This window comes from Gopherus evgoodei, chromosome 16 (genome assembly GCF_007399415.2).
Source record: "Gopherus evgoodei ecotype Sinaloan lineage chromosome 16, rGopEvg1_v1.p, whole genome shotgun sequence".
Lineage (NCBI taxonomy): Eukaryota > Metazoa > Chordata > Testudines > Testudinidae > Gopherus > Gopherus evgoodei.
The window spans coordinates 20,814,809-20,831,159 of NC_044337.1; the positions used below are offsets into that span (position 1 = coordinate 20,814,809).

General features: G+C 44.1%; 1 protein-coding gene across 10 annotated transcripts in view; it reads right to left on the bottom strand.

Annotated features, from left to right (window-relative positions):
• The window catches only part of KCNT1 (potassium sodium-activated channel subfamily T member 1), a 193,209-nt gene that overhangs the window by 117,089 nt on the left and 59,769 nt on the right, over positions 1-16,351 (bottom strand). For 5 of the 10 annotated variants that reach the window (XM_030536125.1, XM_030536122.1, XM_030536121.1 and 2 more), the window contains exon 1: positions 4,129-4,319. The exons of the other annotated variants lie outside the window; for them this stretch is intronic. In XM_030536125.1, coding sequence (XP_030391985.1) covers positions 4,129-4,277 — 149 coding nt within the window. In that variant the 5' untranslated portion in view covers positions 4,278-4,319. Of the gene's footprint in view, positions 1-4,128; positions 4,320-16,351 lie in introns of those variants that run through there. 10 annotated transcript variants of the gene reach the window in all.

Below are 16,351 nucleotides of genomic sequence, written 5' to 3' on the forward strand. Positions count from 1 at the left end.
TTTCCCAGTTCGTCACAGAGGGTTATTGCCTAAAAAAGGGAATTTTAACACTGACATGGAAATGTGTTTGACAGCGGGGGGGAAACACGCACATGCACATGCACACACACACGTACGCACACACACACTCCACTCAGCAGCTTGTTGTTAATATAAAAGGGCTTTAATGGACTCTACAATCACATTGGACCTCTCCGCTGTTCTAATTGTGTTTGGGAGCCTGCAGAGAAGTACAAGCCATTTGTTAATGCCTGGCTGCCCCGCTGGGGGAGAAGTCATCACTGGCTGTTTAGAAATGACACTTTCCAAACACTCTGGGATGGTTCTCCCTCCCGCTGAAGTGCTTGATCTTTAAGGGATGTTGAGTTTAGACTGTTGTAATTTTCCTGGGGAGACGCCAGCCAGGGATCTAGCTGTTTTGCTCACGGTGGCAAGTGGCCAGAGCAAAGCTCCATTTACTTATTTTTGCTTGAAAAAAGAAAACAAGCAAATTTTCTCTTAGAATGTAGCTTTTTTTAAAAAAAGGGGGTTAAACAATGGCTCCTCGGATTCATTTCATAGCTACTTCTGCTCAGCCCTTTGTGCTTTTCAAGCCAATCAACTGAGCTCTCTACAGTGTACCATGGGGAGAGAAGAGAGGGTGTTTCAGAAAAGGCCTTAAAAACAAGCTATTCTGCGTGCACATTTCTGCTCTCCTAAGATTGCCCCAGGGCAACTGGCCAAAAAGCCCCCTCTTTCCCAGCTGCATGCACAGGGTATGATTCTGTTGCAAAATTGCTTTTTTGTATTAAAAAAAAAATCCTTGTATCTGGTGTGTCAGAGAAATCAGCAGCACATGAAATGGGAAGGTACATGCAAGTGCAGGCATTTTCATGTCCTACAGCTGGCCAGCGGCTGCCTACCAAACACAGCCGCCTTAATCTGCCCCAATGCAGCAGGGTATTTAAAGCATGAGCTAGGTCGGCTTCTTGCTGTGGCTTCTCAGTGTTGTTTCCTATCATATGTTCCCTTCTGTGAAGTCTCCCTGCACCATTAACTCAACTCAATACAGGAATGAACGGCTGCAGCTGAATCTGTTTAAATTCCCCCATTTTGGTTCCCATATTCAATAGCCAAGCTCCCCAAAACCCTGTTTCTAGGAACAGTTAAAGACGCGTGTCTTAGACAGAGCCAGATTCTGCACTGTGTTGCACCCCGTTGGGCTCAGGGAGGTTGCACAGGTTAGAATACAATCAGCCCAGATCAGCCCTTTGAGACAAAGAAATAACTCCAATGGCTCTCCTATGTACCTATGTCGTGAACTGAGCCAATCCTTCAATGTCCCAATGAAAAGTGCTCCGAGTTCTGTACACCAGGGGAAATAGAGGTCTCCCACTTCTTCGCTTTTAGATGTTCAAATACCAAACACCTGTAGAATGTATTATTTTGAAACAAGCCCACTTCCATTTTTCTGCACTGGACCCTGAGCCACCATGTTTTTACAGATGAAATCACTGAAATGTTAAATATTAAGAGAAAAATAAAGCCTACAAGTCTAAGTCATGGGCTTCAGTCTCACAGCCATCCCTGGGAACAGTTTGTAATACTTTTTTTTTTTTTTTTACTTCTGCCACCACTTTATTATTTCAGCCTAAACTCCCAGCAACAATTCTCATAGCTCGGCTTAGTGGGACTGCCAGAGACTGTGCAGCACCTGGCTTTGGAGGAGATGGAATATCTTAAATAAGCCATTCACCACTTCGAAGCAATCTTCCCTCTTTTGTTACCTGTAAGCGGCAACACTGATGTGTAAAACTCTTGATTCAAACTGCCATCTCAGTTATCAGGAAGTGGCACACACAAGAAGAAAGCAAATCAGTGACAGAATTCAGGAAGCCACACTCAGTACAAGCTCTGAGGGCTAGACCAGGGTTCACGAGATCAATCCACTCTTCTCACAGGCTATGAGCTGTTTCCAGCTAACACTTCATGCTCTGCATCTAACCTGCAGAATGTCAGAATCACATCTTAGTTCACTTCAGTGGAAATGCAGCTAAGCCCTTGTTTAAACTGGGAGTTGAGCCACTGTGGTTGGCAATGGTGCAGGGATGCCAAGCCTACCCTAATGGACTGCAGCAGTGCACCAGCTGAAAGCCCACCAACAAGGGGAATTGGGCACAACATGTTTTGTTGCTGTTCCCAGTCCCACTTTCCCAGAGGCAGCGCCCCCACAGGTATCCTCTGGAATGTTGATACAAGTGACGGTCTCCTCTAGAACCCCTGCAGTTTCATTAATTCTGCAATGGCTCTTTGCCCCCTCAATGGGAACCTTGTGTCAGGTTTGCCCCAAAGAGGGGTGTGGAGTAAGTATCACACAAGGAAGGAAGAGTTGGGCAGACAGAGGTCTGGGCAGGCAGAGCATTGAGTCACAGAGCCTGGCAGAGGGACGATGCCCCTTGTACTGCTCAGTCGGTACCTTTCTGGGTGATTCACAGCAGATGGACTCCTACAGGAGTTCCAGCAGTAAGCACGAGGCCATTTAAGGCCACAACACAGCTGTAACCTGAGAGTCCCACCACCATTGGGAGGAATAAGCTGGCAGGGCGTGAACAGCCACAGAGAGTGAAGCTACCTGAATTGGCAGCTCTGCCAACAGAGTATCAGCCCTACCCTTCTAGGAATGTAGGTGCACTTCCCACAGGACTATGTATCATTCAGAGCTTGTAAGCACCTTAGATGAAGAGGGCATAAGGCAAGCAAACTGGCAGAGAGGAAACCACTAAGGGTGTGGAAGAACAGTGCCAAATGAAGTGAGGCTCAGATGGCTACAACCTGCCGAGACTACAGACATGTGCCTGCTTTGGTTCTAACCTACCTGCATGCTGCCTATTTGCAACTTCCCAGATATTTGAGACCATGCCTCATGAAGTCAGCTGGCAAAGATCACGAGGTGGAGGGCACATGTTCCCCCGAGAGGGAACGTTTACAGGAAGCCAAGACTTGTGCTTGAGCTCAGCCAGAAAGCCAGCTGCTGAGCTTTCCATTCCAGACCCTTGGGAGCGCAGCATGCACACAGCAAGGTTCTCGATGGTATCCCCCAACCGCTCATGCCACCAGTAAGAGGAGCCCACAGATTCCAATGCCTTGCTTCTAGGGTACGTTCCTTTCTCCATCTATTCCAACTGGGACCACATCTGCTAATTCCAGAAGTGTGGCTATTTCCCCCCCTTGCCCAATGACATATGTAGAGAGGCTGCTTCTGAAGCAGCTAATTCCTCCCAAGCAAATGCCAAACAAGTAAAACCTGACATGGGCAGAAGCTTTCCTACCATGACTCATTTGCTTTGGAAGGCTGAACTTGAAAAATCACCAAATTACACACTGGGAAATACAGTACATGATCAAAGGTGAGATAACCCATTTGTGCTGAGAAGGAACACAGTGCTGATGGGGTGAAAGATTGAAAATAAATGGGGAATAAAAGGAATACAAAACAGAATAAACAGAATAGAAAGTGAGGGACAACATCTGCATCTTTACAATATTCAGGAAACACTATGGAGGAAGAAGCTAGGAACTGAATAAATGCAAGTGCAATATAGAACAATATTCTGACCCATCTAAGAAATGGCTCATAGCTCCATGCACATAGCAGCTGTGTGCTTACAGAAAGAGGCTGCAGCATTTGTGTATGCAAGTACTTTGATAATTTTCATGTGTGATCATACATAAATTATTCCTCAGATGTGAGATCATGCACCTATGATTGTAGTTCAAAATATGGTGCATAGGCACTTTGCACAGTGTTGTGTTATCACCATACAATAAGCTTCATTTTTATACTGCACAGATACTGTGCAGTGCAAGTTAACAGTTTTGGGTAGCAGCACTGGAGGTCTCCATGCTGCCTTTCAGATCTGCTTTTGCTATTCAAAGAGACAGGAGTGCCTATAAAATTTTCAAAAGCAACTGGCTTTCTCCTGATCCTGCTGCCTAATTCACAATGGAACATTAGGGTTTTAACATGTCTACCAAAAGCAACGCACTCCACCCCCCTAAGAGCCACTGATTTGTTCCTTATATTTAAACAAAAATGTGCCGCCACCCCCACCCCTCTAAACCTCATGCACCACTGCAGTCCTGCAATACCTTTGTCCGACATCACTCCCCAAGGATCCCATCCTCCGAGCTGGTAACAAGGGGCTGACCCCATGGACATCCTCTGTCGTTGCTGGTGGGACAGTTTTTACATGTGAATTGATCTCGGATGGGGAATTCTTCAGCTTGGCTCTTGCCATTCTAAGAGCTTTGGCTGCCTCCTACTTCTTCCTCTTTTCTCCCTGAACTCTCTCATACATAGCAATCCTTGTACTGCCTACAGTTCAGAGCTGTCGGCATGTACCACCCCCTTCCTCTAGTCACTCTCCCCACTCGCAGCTGCTCAGTGGAACACTCCTGTCCTGTAGATTTATCTTGGTAGCAAGGGAAATTAAGGAAAAGTCCATGGTCACGCTGCTGTTATGAATTGAGTGCCAGGCAGTAAAACAGAAGAGACAACAAGAGATTCATAATGCAGAAGCCTGTATAATGGTTTCACTTCATAAATGAAAAACATATTTGTATAGTGCAGGATATCCTTTGCCTTGTCTGGCTGATTATTAAAATGACTGGATTGGTTTTATTACTTCACCCAAGACAGCAGTGGCTTGTGAGACAAGGGATCACAGAAATTCTTCTCCATTCCTGTACGTGGGGATGGTATTTCCCCCACACACACACGTTTCTTTTTGTAAATGTCTGAGTGAATTTTAATGCTGGTAAATGACAATCTCAGAGGCTGAGTCTCACACAGCACTGGGAGAATCAGTACAGGCTTCCCCCACATTGCCCTGTTTACACACCTCAAACCTGACTTAGAAGGAGCACCTCTGTGGGTGAAGGGGAAGTCCATTCAGCATGGGCCATTAAGTCCTTGGGCTGGCTACTGAGATGGCTACCATTCATTAGCACCCATCATAATGGTGGTTTTGGTGATGTGGGCATTATCCCCATGAAACTGGACTTTCACTCTTCAACCTCACTGCTCCTTGTCCCTTCAGCTACCATCAGTTGCTAACAGCTTTCAGACACTACTGGTTTAGGTTGGATTCAAACCAGTGACTTTTAAAGTAACCAGCTCTTTATCCCACTACCAATGTAACCTGTGCTTCTTTGGTTAAAATATAACTTTGTCAGGCAAGTTCTCCAAGGATGCTGAAAAGTAAATAAATCTTAATTATTAATAAAAAATGTCACTCACATTTTAGTTATCACCTGGGAGGTTCCCACTGATATTCCTCACTTCAGATCAGTTTGCAACACATCAAACAACAGGGACAGGAGGGCCTAGCTGCCTTCCGGATTCTAGTAAAGAACTCTGGCCGGGTTAGTGCGTAATTGAAATATTTAGGCCAGCCAAGTGTGCGGTGGGAGTTTCAGCACCAAGGACAGTACTGAGGGTGCCTATTGAAGAGTTATATGCTGTTCACTTTAAACAAATATTTAAACTGATATGTGAGAACAAGATTGAGGCTGTACCATATTCTGCACGTTGCTGAGCTGCTATTAAGATTCCACACGCTAAGCAAGGTTAAGCGAGTCAAGTACTTGGATGGAAGACATAAAATAGACGTGCCAGCTCTTAAACAGCCCCATACACACCTTGATCATCCTTACACGGTAAAATTTCAGTTCAAGCCTTGTGATTAGTTTCTTACACTCATACTATCTCACTCATTCCTCACATAAATTGATTACATATTCACAAGCATGAATACAATTGGTGATATCCAGCTTTAAGCAAGCAGCTAACATCAGCCGGGACTTCCACTGCTGTTTGTGGTTTTGACAGGAAACTGTGCAAACCGTACTTCAAGAGCAAAGTAAGGAAGCTGTTCAAACTGCTTGAAAGGGCAGATGTGGGGGAAGGGGGAGGCATGGGCTTCCCCTCCTCCCCATGGAGCAGGAGCTGCTGCTGCCTGGGGGAGGCCAAGCCATTCCAGGGGCCGCGTCTGGCTATACTGCAGACTAGGCATTTAATGCTTAATTATTCTTTGCAAGCCCACTACAAACTGCTGATTTCTCATTTCAACATTCACATTAACCTGAGATCACTGCTGAGTGGCAGGCTGGAGAAAGGAGATGGAATTGTTCAGAAAAAGTCATGCTGGGTATAACAATTGCTGAAAATGTGACTGAAAAGAGGGGGATTTCTCATTAGATTCAACTGAATCCATGGCAAATGCATCATTTAATATTTTCCTTTTGTTTAAGTAGTTTCCAATATTGGCTGCCAAAACTCCTTTTGTGCAACCATTCAACATATTAATAATAAATGTGGTCATGTATGTTAGATCTACTCAATGAAACAAGAGAGCTTTAAAATTTACTATGATAAATGCAGTTGATATTTTGACATATTAGCAAAAGCTGTGAGAGTGGAGAAATTCTCTAAAAATCAGCAAGTACAGCAACTTCAAAATAAATCTTTTAACAATATGGAGCCCTAAGTAAGCTATATAACCCATAGCAAAACTTTAAGCAATGACAAAGAACTTTTCTTTATACACTACATTTTGCTAGAAAACTTTTATGCAACTGAATTCATTAGTATTTAACTTGTGGACATTTATTTTGCTCTTACGTGTACTTCTCCATGGAGGCTGGTTGGATTCTTTGGAAATTGATATTACAAACACTTTACAGTGCTGCAACTTTCTTGCTCAGGGGTGTGAAAAAACACCCCCCTGAGCGCTGCAAGATACAGTGCTGTAAAGCGCCAGTGTAAACAGTGCCCCAGCGCTGGGATCACGGCTCCCAGCTCTGCAAGCTAAACCCCACGGGGAGGTGGAGTACATGCAGCGCTGAGAGAGCTCTCTCCCAGCGCTGGCACTGCGACCACACACACTTCAAAGCGCTGCCGCGGCAGTGCTCCCGGGACAGCGCTTTGAAGTTTCGAGTGTAGCCAAGCCCTTAAAGAAATACTTTAATTATGACTCATTAGAGTAACTAATCAGAAACCGAAAACTGGCCTCATGCCTCAATTTGAATGTAAACTCTATTGAACAGCCGGAGAATTGGATTGTTTCCCCCACCCGAGGCCCATTGCTATAGTAAAATCTTCCTTTGGCTCTACTCAGAGACATGTGCCTGGCTAGCTAGAAATGTGCTCTGTACAAAGGTCAATATGGGCGACATCTCTGGTTTGGAGGCATCAACAAGAAAATGGAGCCACGGGAGCCAGTTTTCTTTTGCAGCCTCAGGTCAGTGAATGCACCCACGACACACGCACAGCTCTGACCAGATCAGCAGCCTAGCCCTGGAAGGAAGGACATAAAGTAAAATTAAAACATTTACACACGGTTTAAAATAACTAATTTGGAGAGAAAAATAATCAGCAAATCTTAAGCTTCAGGCTGACTTCCAACAAATCACCTTAGAAAAACTAAACTCCTAATCTTCTGGTCTTGGCACTGGGAAGGCGACTGGCACCTACTAAGATGAGTGCAGAGCTCCAGGGTAGATTCATTTGGAATGTGACGTGGTTTGTGGCAAGAATCCCCTGCAGCAGTGCAGAAAAATCCAGTCTGGATTTTTACCTACAACAGTCATGGCAGTGAAATATGCTGGCTAACTCAGGACCTCATCCAGTGCCCATTGAAGTCACTGAAAAGATCCTCATTGATTACAATGGGCTTCAGATCAAACCCAATGTCTGCAGATCTCCCTTGATATGATCATTCATATGGAATGAGGCAGACAGACATAACCATTTGAATAGTCTCATATCATTCCTGCTCCCACATTATAAGAGTATTATTATGTCTTCACCCACACACAGCAATCTACATTTACAAAGAGTCAGCACAGAACAGCTAGCTGGTTTTATAGCATAGGGTCTACAAAAGAATCCATCACTGTCAACTCATTTTCATACTGTCACTTTGGAATATGCTACTTGTACAACCATCACAGTCAATCTTCTTTGCGTTGGCATCGTATTCATGGAGAAGGTTTTGCCTCGCTTTGCTGCACATCTGCAAAACTGCACCCTATTTCACTTAATGGCAAGCTCTTCAGCACAGGAAATGCAACTTATGTTTGCAAAGTGCCTCAGATTTAACAGTAACGTGCAAATACTTAATCACATTTAAAATTACTAAAAATATTTCAAAAGCTGGCCTAAATCTTTCTGTGCTACCCATTTGCTCAAGACTTTTGCAGCAAGTACACACCATACTGTACTGGCCATTTATTGACCAGGTATAGTATCCTGAACTTTCAGAATATATTTTGCAATGACTTTTTCAAGCTGTTTGTGAAAGCCAGTGCGCAGCCCTGCAAAAATAACTACAGACTCTTATCATTTGTGCTCCAGCTACCTGCTGGCTGGGTTCTGGAAGTAAGTTTGCAAATGAGGAACGGTGTAAAAATGCACAGTATGCACAGAGAAGACCAGTCTTGATGGCTGAACTTGCAGAAAGCTTCCCACTCAGCATGACAGCATTTCTGTGTCTGCATTGCAAGAACTTTTGAACACCACATCTGATCGATTCCAAAATTTCAGGAAAAGTTCTAGGCACCAATGGCCAGAACTCCATTTGTTTTATTGGGGGATTTTTTGGTTTGGTTTTTTTCTTGGGAGTGGTGGTGGAGAAGATCAGAAAACTGAAAAAGTGGAAAATGGGAGGCATATGGAACAGTCATTGCTTCAAGAACCTCTGCAATTGTCTGTATATCAAACACAACTGGTGGATAGCACCACTAACACCCTCCAGCATAACAACATCTCTGTTTATCATCCTGATTGAGGTTATCATGTTGGACACTGAATTACTTACTTCCCAGACAAAGAAGAAAAGGGAGCTGAGAGTGTGCGCACAGCCCCTGGTCTAGCGGGAAGAGAATGGAGGACCCTGGTCTGCGGGAAGGCAGGAATGGGGAGCACACAGAACCTTTAGCACAGGGGTAGTATGAGGGACCCTGGAATTGGGCAGAGGGGCATAGTGGGCACACAGAGCCCCTGGGGAGACTGAGGATCCTATTATGGGCATGGGGCAAAGGTGGGAATGGGGAGCACACAGAGCCCATACCATTGAGGAAGAAGGGGAGAAATGGGGTATTAGGAGCATAAGTCCCATTTTCAAAAGTGACTTTGGCACACTGTTTTTTAGGCACTGAAAGATGCCGATAGGCAGGCATCCAGCAGGATTCTCACAGTTTTCAGTGTGAAAGATGAAGCTATGTAATAAACTCTGGTGAGTTTTGCAAACTCGGAACTCAGCTCAGGGTTAGCAAAAGTGGAGGCAGATCTAAGCCACAAAGTTTGGATGTAGAACTAAGATGCCACAAAATTTGGGGGAACAGTACATGGATCTGGGAATGTGGTTTGGGCCCCATCTGCAGTCAAAACATTTGCTAAAGCCCACAAATCTTTGGTGCAAGCCTGGGCCTGGTCAATGCAAACATTTAGGGGTAGTGTCCAAGCCAAGTGAAACTTGCTTTCACACGTGGCTTACCCATGAGCTACATAAAACCTGCTGCTTCCCCTGGGTTTCAGTTGGAGGTTTTAGGTGCATTCCAAATGAAGTGACCAGATTCTGAACTGGTATAAACCAATATTGTTCTGTTGAATACAATTATGCCAATATATGCTAGCTGAAGATCTGTCTCCAAAAGTCAGAGTGAAACTTGGGAGGGGAGGTGGAACAGAGACAAAGAAATAGCTGGCCTTAGAGAAGCTCATGAGTTTACAAATTCTAGTAGTGTTGTCATCCCAACAAATCTCTGGGGTTAACAAAAACCACTACCACAAATGGAAGTTTCTAATAGGGTGGAAAGAAGGTTTTCTGGCAGTAAGAAGCCGGGGAACATTAAGAAACCAAACTTTAGGCTGAGCTACTAGGAAAAATGACATCCAGACCATTGAAATCTTCAGTGAATGCTTGTACTTTCCAAGATCCTTGCTAAATAAATCAAGGCTTATCACAGAAGCAATGCAACCATTCTCTGGCTTTCAGCAATCAGGCTTAATGACTGCTTAAAGTACCACACATGCTCTGGCATCACTTTAACCCCTGAACTCGAGCTGGTTATCATCCGTATGATAAAATAACTACAAATGAATTATTCTTCCTGTAACAACATTTGTCCCCGTGGTTACAACAAATGAAGCACAGAAACAACTGACAGGAAAAAAGTATGCACAATGTAGTCAAAAATATGCAATTCATCAGTAGCACATTGGAAAACCTGAACCTGCTAAAAAGCACAATTTGCAGAGATGTCTAACTATTGCAGAGCTCTGTTACTGCAACATTTAAATTGGAGCTCTTGCACTTACCTCACGCTGGGGAATGTGTTATCAATAGGCAATATCCTCAGATGTGCTAAGGACCCACAAAGTCTCCTCAGAATCTGACCCATTAGGCATAAGAATCTGGAGTCATGCAATTATTTTTTTAAACAGCTATAGGGCTCTCTCCTCCAATGGATGCCATGCATAAATGGAAGAAAACACATCAGTGTGTTTCTTAGATTACTGTGGAAATATTTTCTCTCCTTGGAATGTATTATTATTGTTTTTAGGAAAATAAGAGGGCCCCTGCAACATCCAGTATGGAAGCATACTTCACTCCTGTTTTCTGCACTAGGAGACTTCTCTTTCTTCACGCTGGGATGTGTGCGACTGGAGTGGATATTACAGAGTCACTAGTAGCATGTTTTTAATATATACAAGACACAAAATTATGACAATCTGGGTCTTTAGAGACATTGTGGTTTGCATTTGGAGAGACAATCTAAAGCAGCAGAAAAATTAGTGTTGGTATCTATTCATGTGAAGCTCAGCCACTGGCAGAAATGAGTCAGTGTTCGCACTTAGAGATCCTTCACTCCGGTGTGATGATTTGGGGGAGGTGGGTGTGTTTTGTGTTTTAAAGCACAAACCTTAGTATGTTCTCTTGTTTAGTCGGAGGAAAGATCACTAGGAAGTTCTCTGTTACTTGAAATAAAAACGTTCTCCTAGACACAGCCTTCGTGCAATTTTCCACCTCCTGCTGGAGCATCAAGAAACTGCAGCAAAATAGCACCTAACTACATCCTAATCACAGATCTACCTAGCTACTCCAGAACTGTCGCCTTCTGGCCAAACTAAAATCTTCACCCGTCTCTCTGACAGCTCTTTGTGGATATCTAATAGCTAGCGCAAACTCAACGTGGCTTAAACAAGGCGCTACGTTACCCCAAATAAATAATAAGCAATACTACTCTGTATTCCTGCAGCATACTACCTCCTTCTGCAGTCCCAGAAACATCAGCTAGTCAACTCAATCTGTATCATAATATGCTATAAGTCAGCATTATGCCACTGCCTATTGCAGCATCAGGGAACTGCCACAAATTCATATGATTTGCACTGCAACACAGGATGTGTGTGTGGCGTGACATGGAAACAGAGAATTTTCATGGCCTTTACTGGAAGTTGTGTGGCTACTCAGCTGAAGCCAGCTGGAGAATGTGACTTCAAGAGAGACTTTATTGCTTAGATGCTGGTAATATTTATTGGCAGAGAAATTTAACTTACTGCTGTGAATATCTGATAGGGAAGGAACCGCTCACGAGATTCTGCAGAACATATAGCTTCCAATAAACCAACTGGCAGTGTGAGAAAGGACTGATATAAATCAATGCAAAAGGAATTTAAAATAAAGCAACGTCTCAACGTTGCAGATTGTAAATGTCCATGCATACACTGGATGCATGCAGAGCAATTGCTGGGACTAAAGGTTGGAAGCCTTTATTGAAGAGATAGCTCCCCCAGAGCATGAGACATATGCTCTTCATTTCTTATAAATCTTACATTTCTCCTCACTCTCTTCCCCCTACTCCTGACTCACACAAGACATGTGCCAGACACCAGGATCACGGCTTTGTAAATTCACTGGCCCCAGCTACTTATTCCCCACAGCAGGATGGAGCACTTGGTCATCTCTAACTTGGCCAATTTCTCCAGAATTCTGCTGGAGGAAAAATTGTAGCCCGTATTTATGGCTCTGAAGACATTTGCTAATGGGAGCAAGTAGCTGCAGCAAGTAGTTTAATTAGTGTCCACACATCATTTCAGATGAAAGTCAATTCTAAGAGAAATGAGTATGCAGGAGGAAAAATATTTACCTCATTCTGTATCAACATCTTAGCAAGGATTCCATCCTACCCTTGCAGCGGAGAGAATCACTCTGCCTGCTGCTCACCAGGAATCCCTTAGCAAGTGTACACATGTGTAGTTTAACAATTGCTTCTGTCCCCTGGCTCTAGCAGGGTGATTTGCGGAATAGGGTGGGGAATGAGAGAATCTTCTTCATATAGATGGTGAAGAACAGGGATGGCTCTAGGCATTTTGCTGCCCCAAGCACATGCCTGTGGGAGGACCACCGAAGCCGCAGGACCAGCAGACCCTCCGCAGGCAAGCCGCCGAAGGCAGCCTGCCTGCTGCCCTCGCGGCACCGGCAGAGCGCCCCCTGCGGCTTGCCACCCCAAGCACGCGCTTGGTGTGCTGGGGCCTGGAGCCACCCCTGGTAAAGAACAATCCTGCCTAGACTAGGGATGGAGGGCATGATGGGGGGAGGCGGGAGGGGAGAGAATGCCCAGGATTGACATGGCGTGGAGTCAGAAGTGCCGGAACTAGGGGTCCTGCTGCACTCCCTGGCTTGAAATAGCAGGAACAACCCAAATACATGGTTTTCTCCTTCAGCACCCCCGCTATACAAATTGTTCCAACACCACTGTGTGGAGTGCTATAAAGCGTACTGACATGACCCTTGCGGTGATGTCATAACCCACACTTCGCAGCCATGAATGCACTGGGGCAGCTGGGAAATGCCAGGCAGAAGAGGAGAAGGCAAAACCAGTGTCACAAAGATTTGCCATCATCCCCATTCTAGGATGCCACTGACAGGTGTTACCAGAGCAGACTAGCTAGGCAGCGGCTCCAATGCCACAGGTTATGAGATGCACATAACAGCTGCAAGAGGTCACTCAGCAAACAGCCTGACACCCACAGGACAGGGAGTTTTCACAAGGACCTTTCAGCTGCCATCTGAGTTATGTAAATCTCCCCAAACTGGTAGCAAACAAACATCATGTATTTGAGTATGACACACAACAAGTTCAGGGAAATGAGTAGGAGTGAGAAACGAAGCAGACATGCTCAGATAGAACAGCTAAGCAATGATTCTCAACAGGATAGACAAACAGAATCCTGCTACTGCTGTGGATTTCACAGAGAGAGTCAGAAAAATCCTCCAGGGTAAGGAAGGCAAATGACAAAACTTTGCAGCTTTTTATTTTATTTAAAGTGAATTTATGACACCACTGTGGGTTCGGATCCGGTGGCTACAGTTTCAAGCTCAACAGAGTGAAAGTCAGTTTTGCTACTTGCTTCAGATTTAGAGTCTCTAGGAACACATAAAGCCCGAGGATAGTGAACACACAGACATTTTACAAGGTCTAGTCTGTTTGACAAGTTTTATTAAAGTTACAGTTAAAGTAATGATCACCCAAGCATATAGAAAGGCTAATCTTGCAGCATAGGGTCACAATTCTAAACCCCGTAATCCTGTGGCATAAGGTCATTCTTTGGTCACTTACTTATGTCAAGCATTCCTTAAGTCTATGGCCTAGTACAGCTAAGTTAAAATCTCACAAACCTCAGCCTGTAGGCTTTGCATTTCAGCCATCCTTACTTAGAAGTTGGCCTTCGAACTACTGATAATCTTATTTTTCTATAATCCTACAATTTAACTGTATTTACCCCGCAGTGATTATATATGATGTAGCACGTTAGTTAATCATAAATGAACAATAAACTAAAATCATTGGCTATGGCTTTGACCTGGTTTCCTCTCAGTTCCAGCCAAGTTAAGGGCACTGTTTTGGTGTGTTATTTAAAGCATTGCATGTGAACTGCATTTAAATGTAAGCTACACTTTATAGCCTGTATTCACTAGGCATCACCATGGCCTTTCACTGTGCTGTGCAGCTAGGGCTAGAGCCAAACACCACTGAAGTCTACAGAAAAACTCTCATTAACTTCAACAGCCTTTGAGTCAGATCCTTCCTGTGTCCCTGGCAGGCAGTCTTGAGCTGAACATCAAATTGGTATTACAGCAGCACCCAGACCCCCCTGTCAGGAATGGGGCCCTTCCATGCTGCGCTCTGTACAAAGATGAATAAAGAGACAGTCCCTTATCCGAAATGCTGGGACACTAATGCAAATAATACTAATAGACCACAAGAGCAAAGGAAAAGAAAGACAAGGGTAATCATACTGGGTACGTGAGGGGTAAACTAAGAGTACAAGGGTGACTGGCATCTGATGGTCGTTAGCTTGTGGCTCAAGGAAATAGAAAGAGCAATTGCGCCAGAGGTGTGTTCTGGTTCTTAACACATTGTGCAATGAGCAGCGGCAGAAAGGGAGACACAGACAATGCCATCAAGGCATTTAAATCACATCCTTAGCCAGCAAAGAGTTCCCAAACAGCTGCACTTTTAAAGGGCTGCTCTCTCTTTAAATTAAAGCCTATATATACACACTTCAGTGGCTGAAAGTGCAGCTTCCCCCGATGCTCTGCTGATCATCATGCCGAGCTCACGGGAGTGAAAATTATGCTCTCGGCTGCATTGGTCCCTACAGTTCCATTCTCCCACCAAGCTGCTGAGGCTCAGTAAATTTCTTTTGCACAACAGGCCACTAAAAATCCACTGTAAACCAGAGTGGTCTCTGCCCATTGTGATTTGCCCTCTTGAGTATGGGCCTTTTCCCTCACATTTGCCATCTAAAAATCAACACCACCCACACTAAGGGTTGACTGATTTTACTGGCTGTAATTATGCTCTCAAATAATATCCCACTGTTTCCTCATCAGCGATCATGGGGGATGATTGTTTTTATCCACCTCTGTGGAGCACTTTAAGATCTATGGGTGGAAAATTCTGTATTAAGTGCAAAGTATTATTATTCAACTGCCATTAAAAACATTTCAGGGGAAAGTACAGAACCTTAGGAGACAGTGATTAACCTGAATGGTTGTTGCTAAAAATATGAACCATATTAGAGACACAGGTTTCCATTTAGCAGCCTACAATGGTTCTGTTTACAGCACGATTAAATGTCAAGGCCTCTATCTAGGTGCCCTTTGGAAGAACAATCACCTCTAGTGATTTACACTCTATGGTGATTCCTCTCCTACGGGGACACAGCCTTAAACCATTTGTGGGGGAGAAGCTAGTCCTGTCACTTAATGCCCTTCTGAAATGCAATCAGATACAGGGTGACGAGAGTGGTCTAAGACTAAATAGAACACAATCTGTAATTTGATTATAATAATAATCTCCCACCGTTCTTAGGCACTTTGAGATCTTTAGATGAATAGCACCACACAAGTATTAAGGCATTCAGGATAGACCTACATGCAAGCAGCAACTTAATAGGCTAAATGGCATTCGTTCACTTGCCCTCTGTTCTTTTCTGCAGCTTATTCTGACAGCACAATTGCAAAGCCCTCAGAGAACAACTTTAAAGAGAAAGCACCTGGCTCTTGCCCATTGTAATGGGGCACTACATTCTGAAACCTGCTTTCAAGCATTATAGTGTTCCATTCCATTTAGTTTAATACATCTTATCAGTGGATTTTCAGTTCATTTTAAATGATGTACCAGTGAATAAAGGTTTACATTTCCTGCAGGAATACCACAAAACAGTTATTTGAGAAGACTGCATCAATACCTAATGAGCTGACCACAATTGAAAGTTATTACAAGAAATGGCAGAAGAATTAGTGACTAGGCCCTTTTAAAAAAAAGTTTATAGCATCTGCTGCCCATTCTGGCTCTTACACTTATGAGTTAGGGCAGCAGGAGTTGTCAGGGTCACCCCCAAATAGTTACGCAGAATCACGTATGGTAAGAGCTTTTCCACAAGGTGCTGTGTGTCACAAGGAGTGAATCAAAGCAGTACCAACAACTGAAGGGGGTGAGAGTTATACAGACAGAGCAAAAAAGGCCAAATTGGGCTAAAACAAGACTTATCTCATGAGCATCATTGGATCTCCCTCCAGGCAGAGAGGTCTAGCAAACTGGGCTAGAAGGGCAGACACCCATTGATGTTAATACTTCAGCACTTGGAAACAGCAGAACGCTATATAAAAAGAGGCTAAATTTTATCACGATATATAATGTGTTGGCCAAATACCCACTAACATCGGTCTTCCTCCCCGGGTGCCAGGGAGTTGCACAGACCGGCCTCCAAGGGTGACACCTTGAGGTCACTGTGATT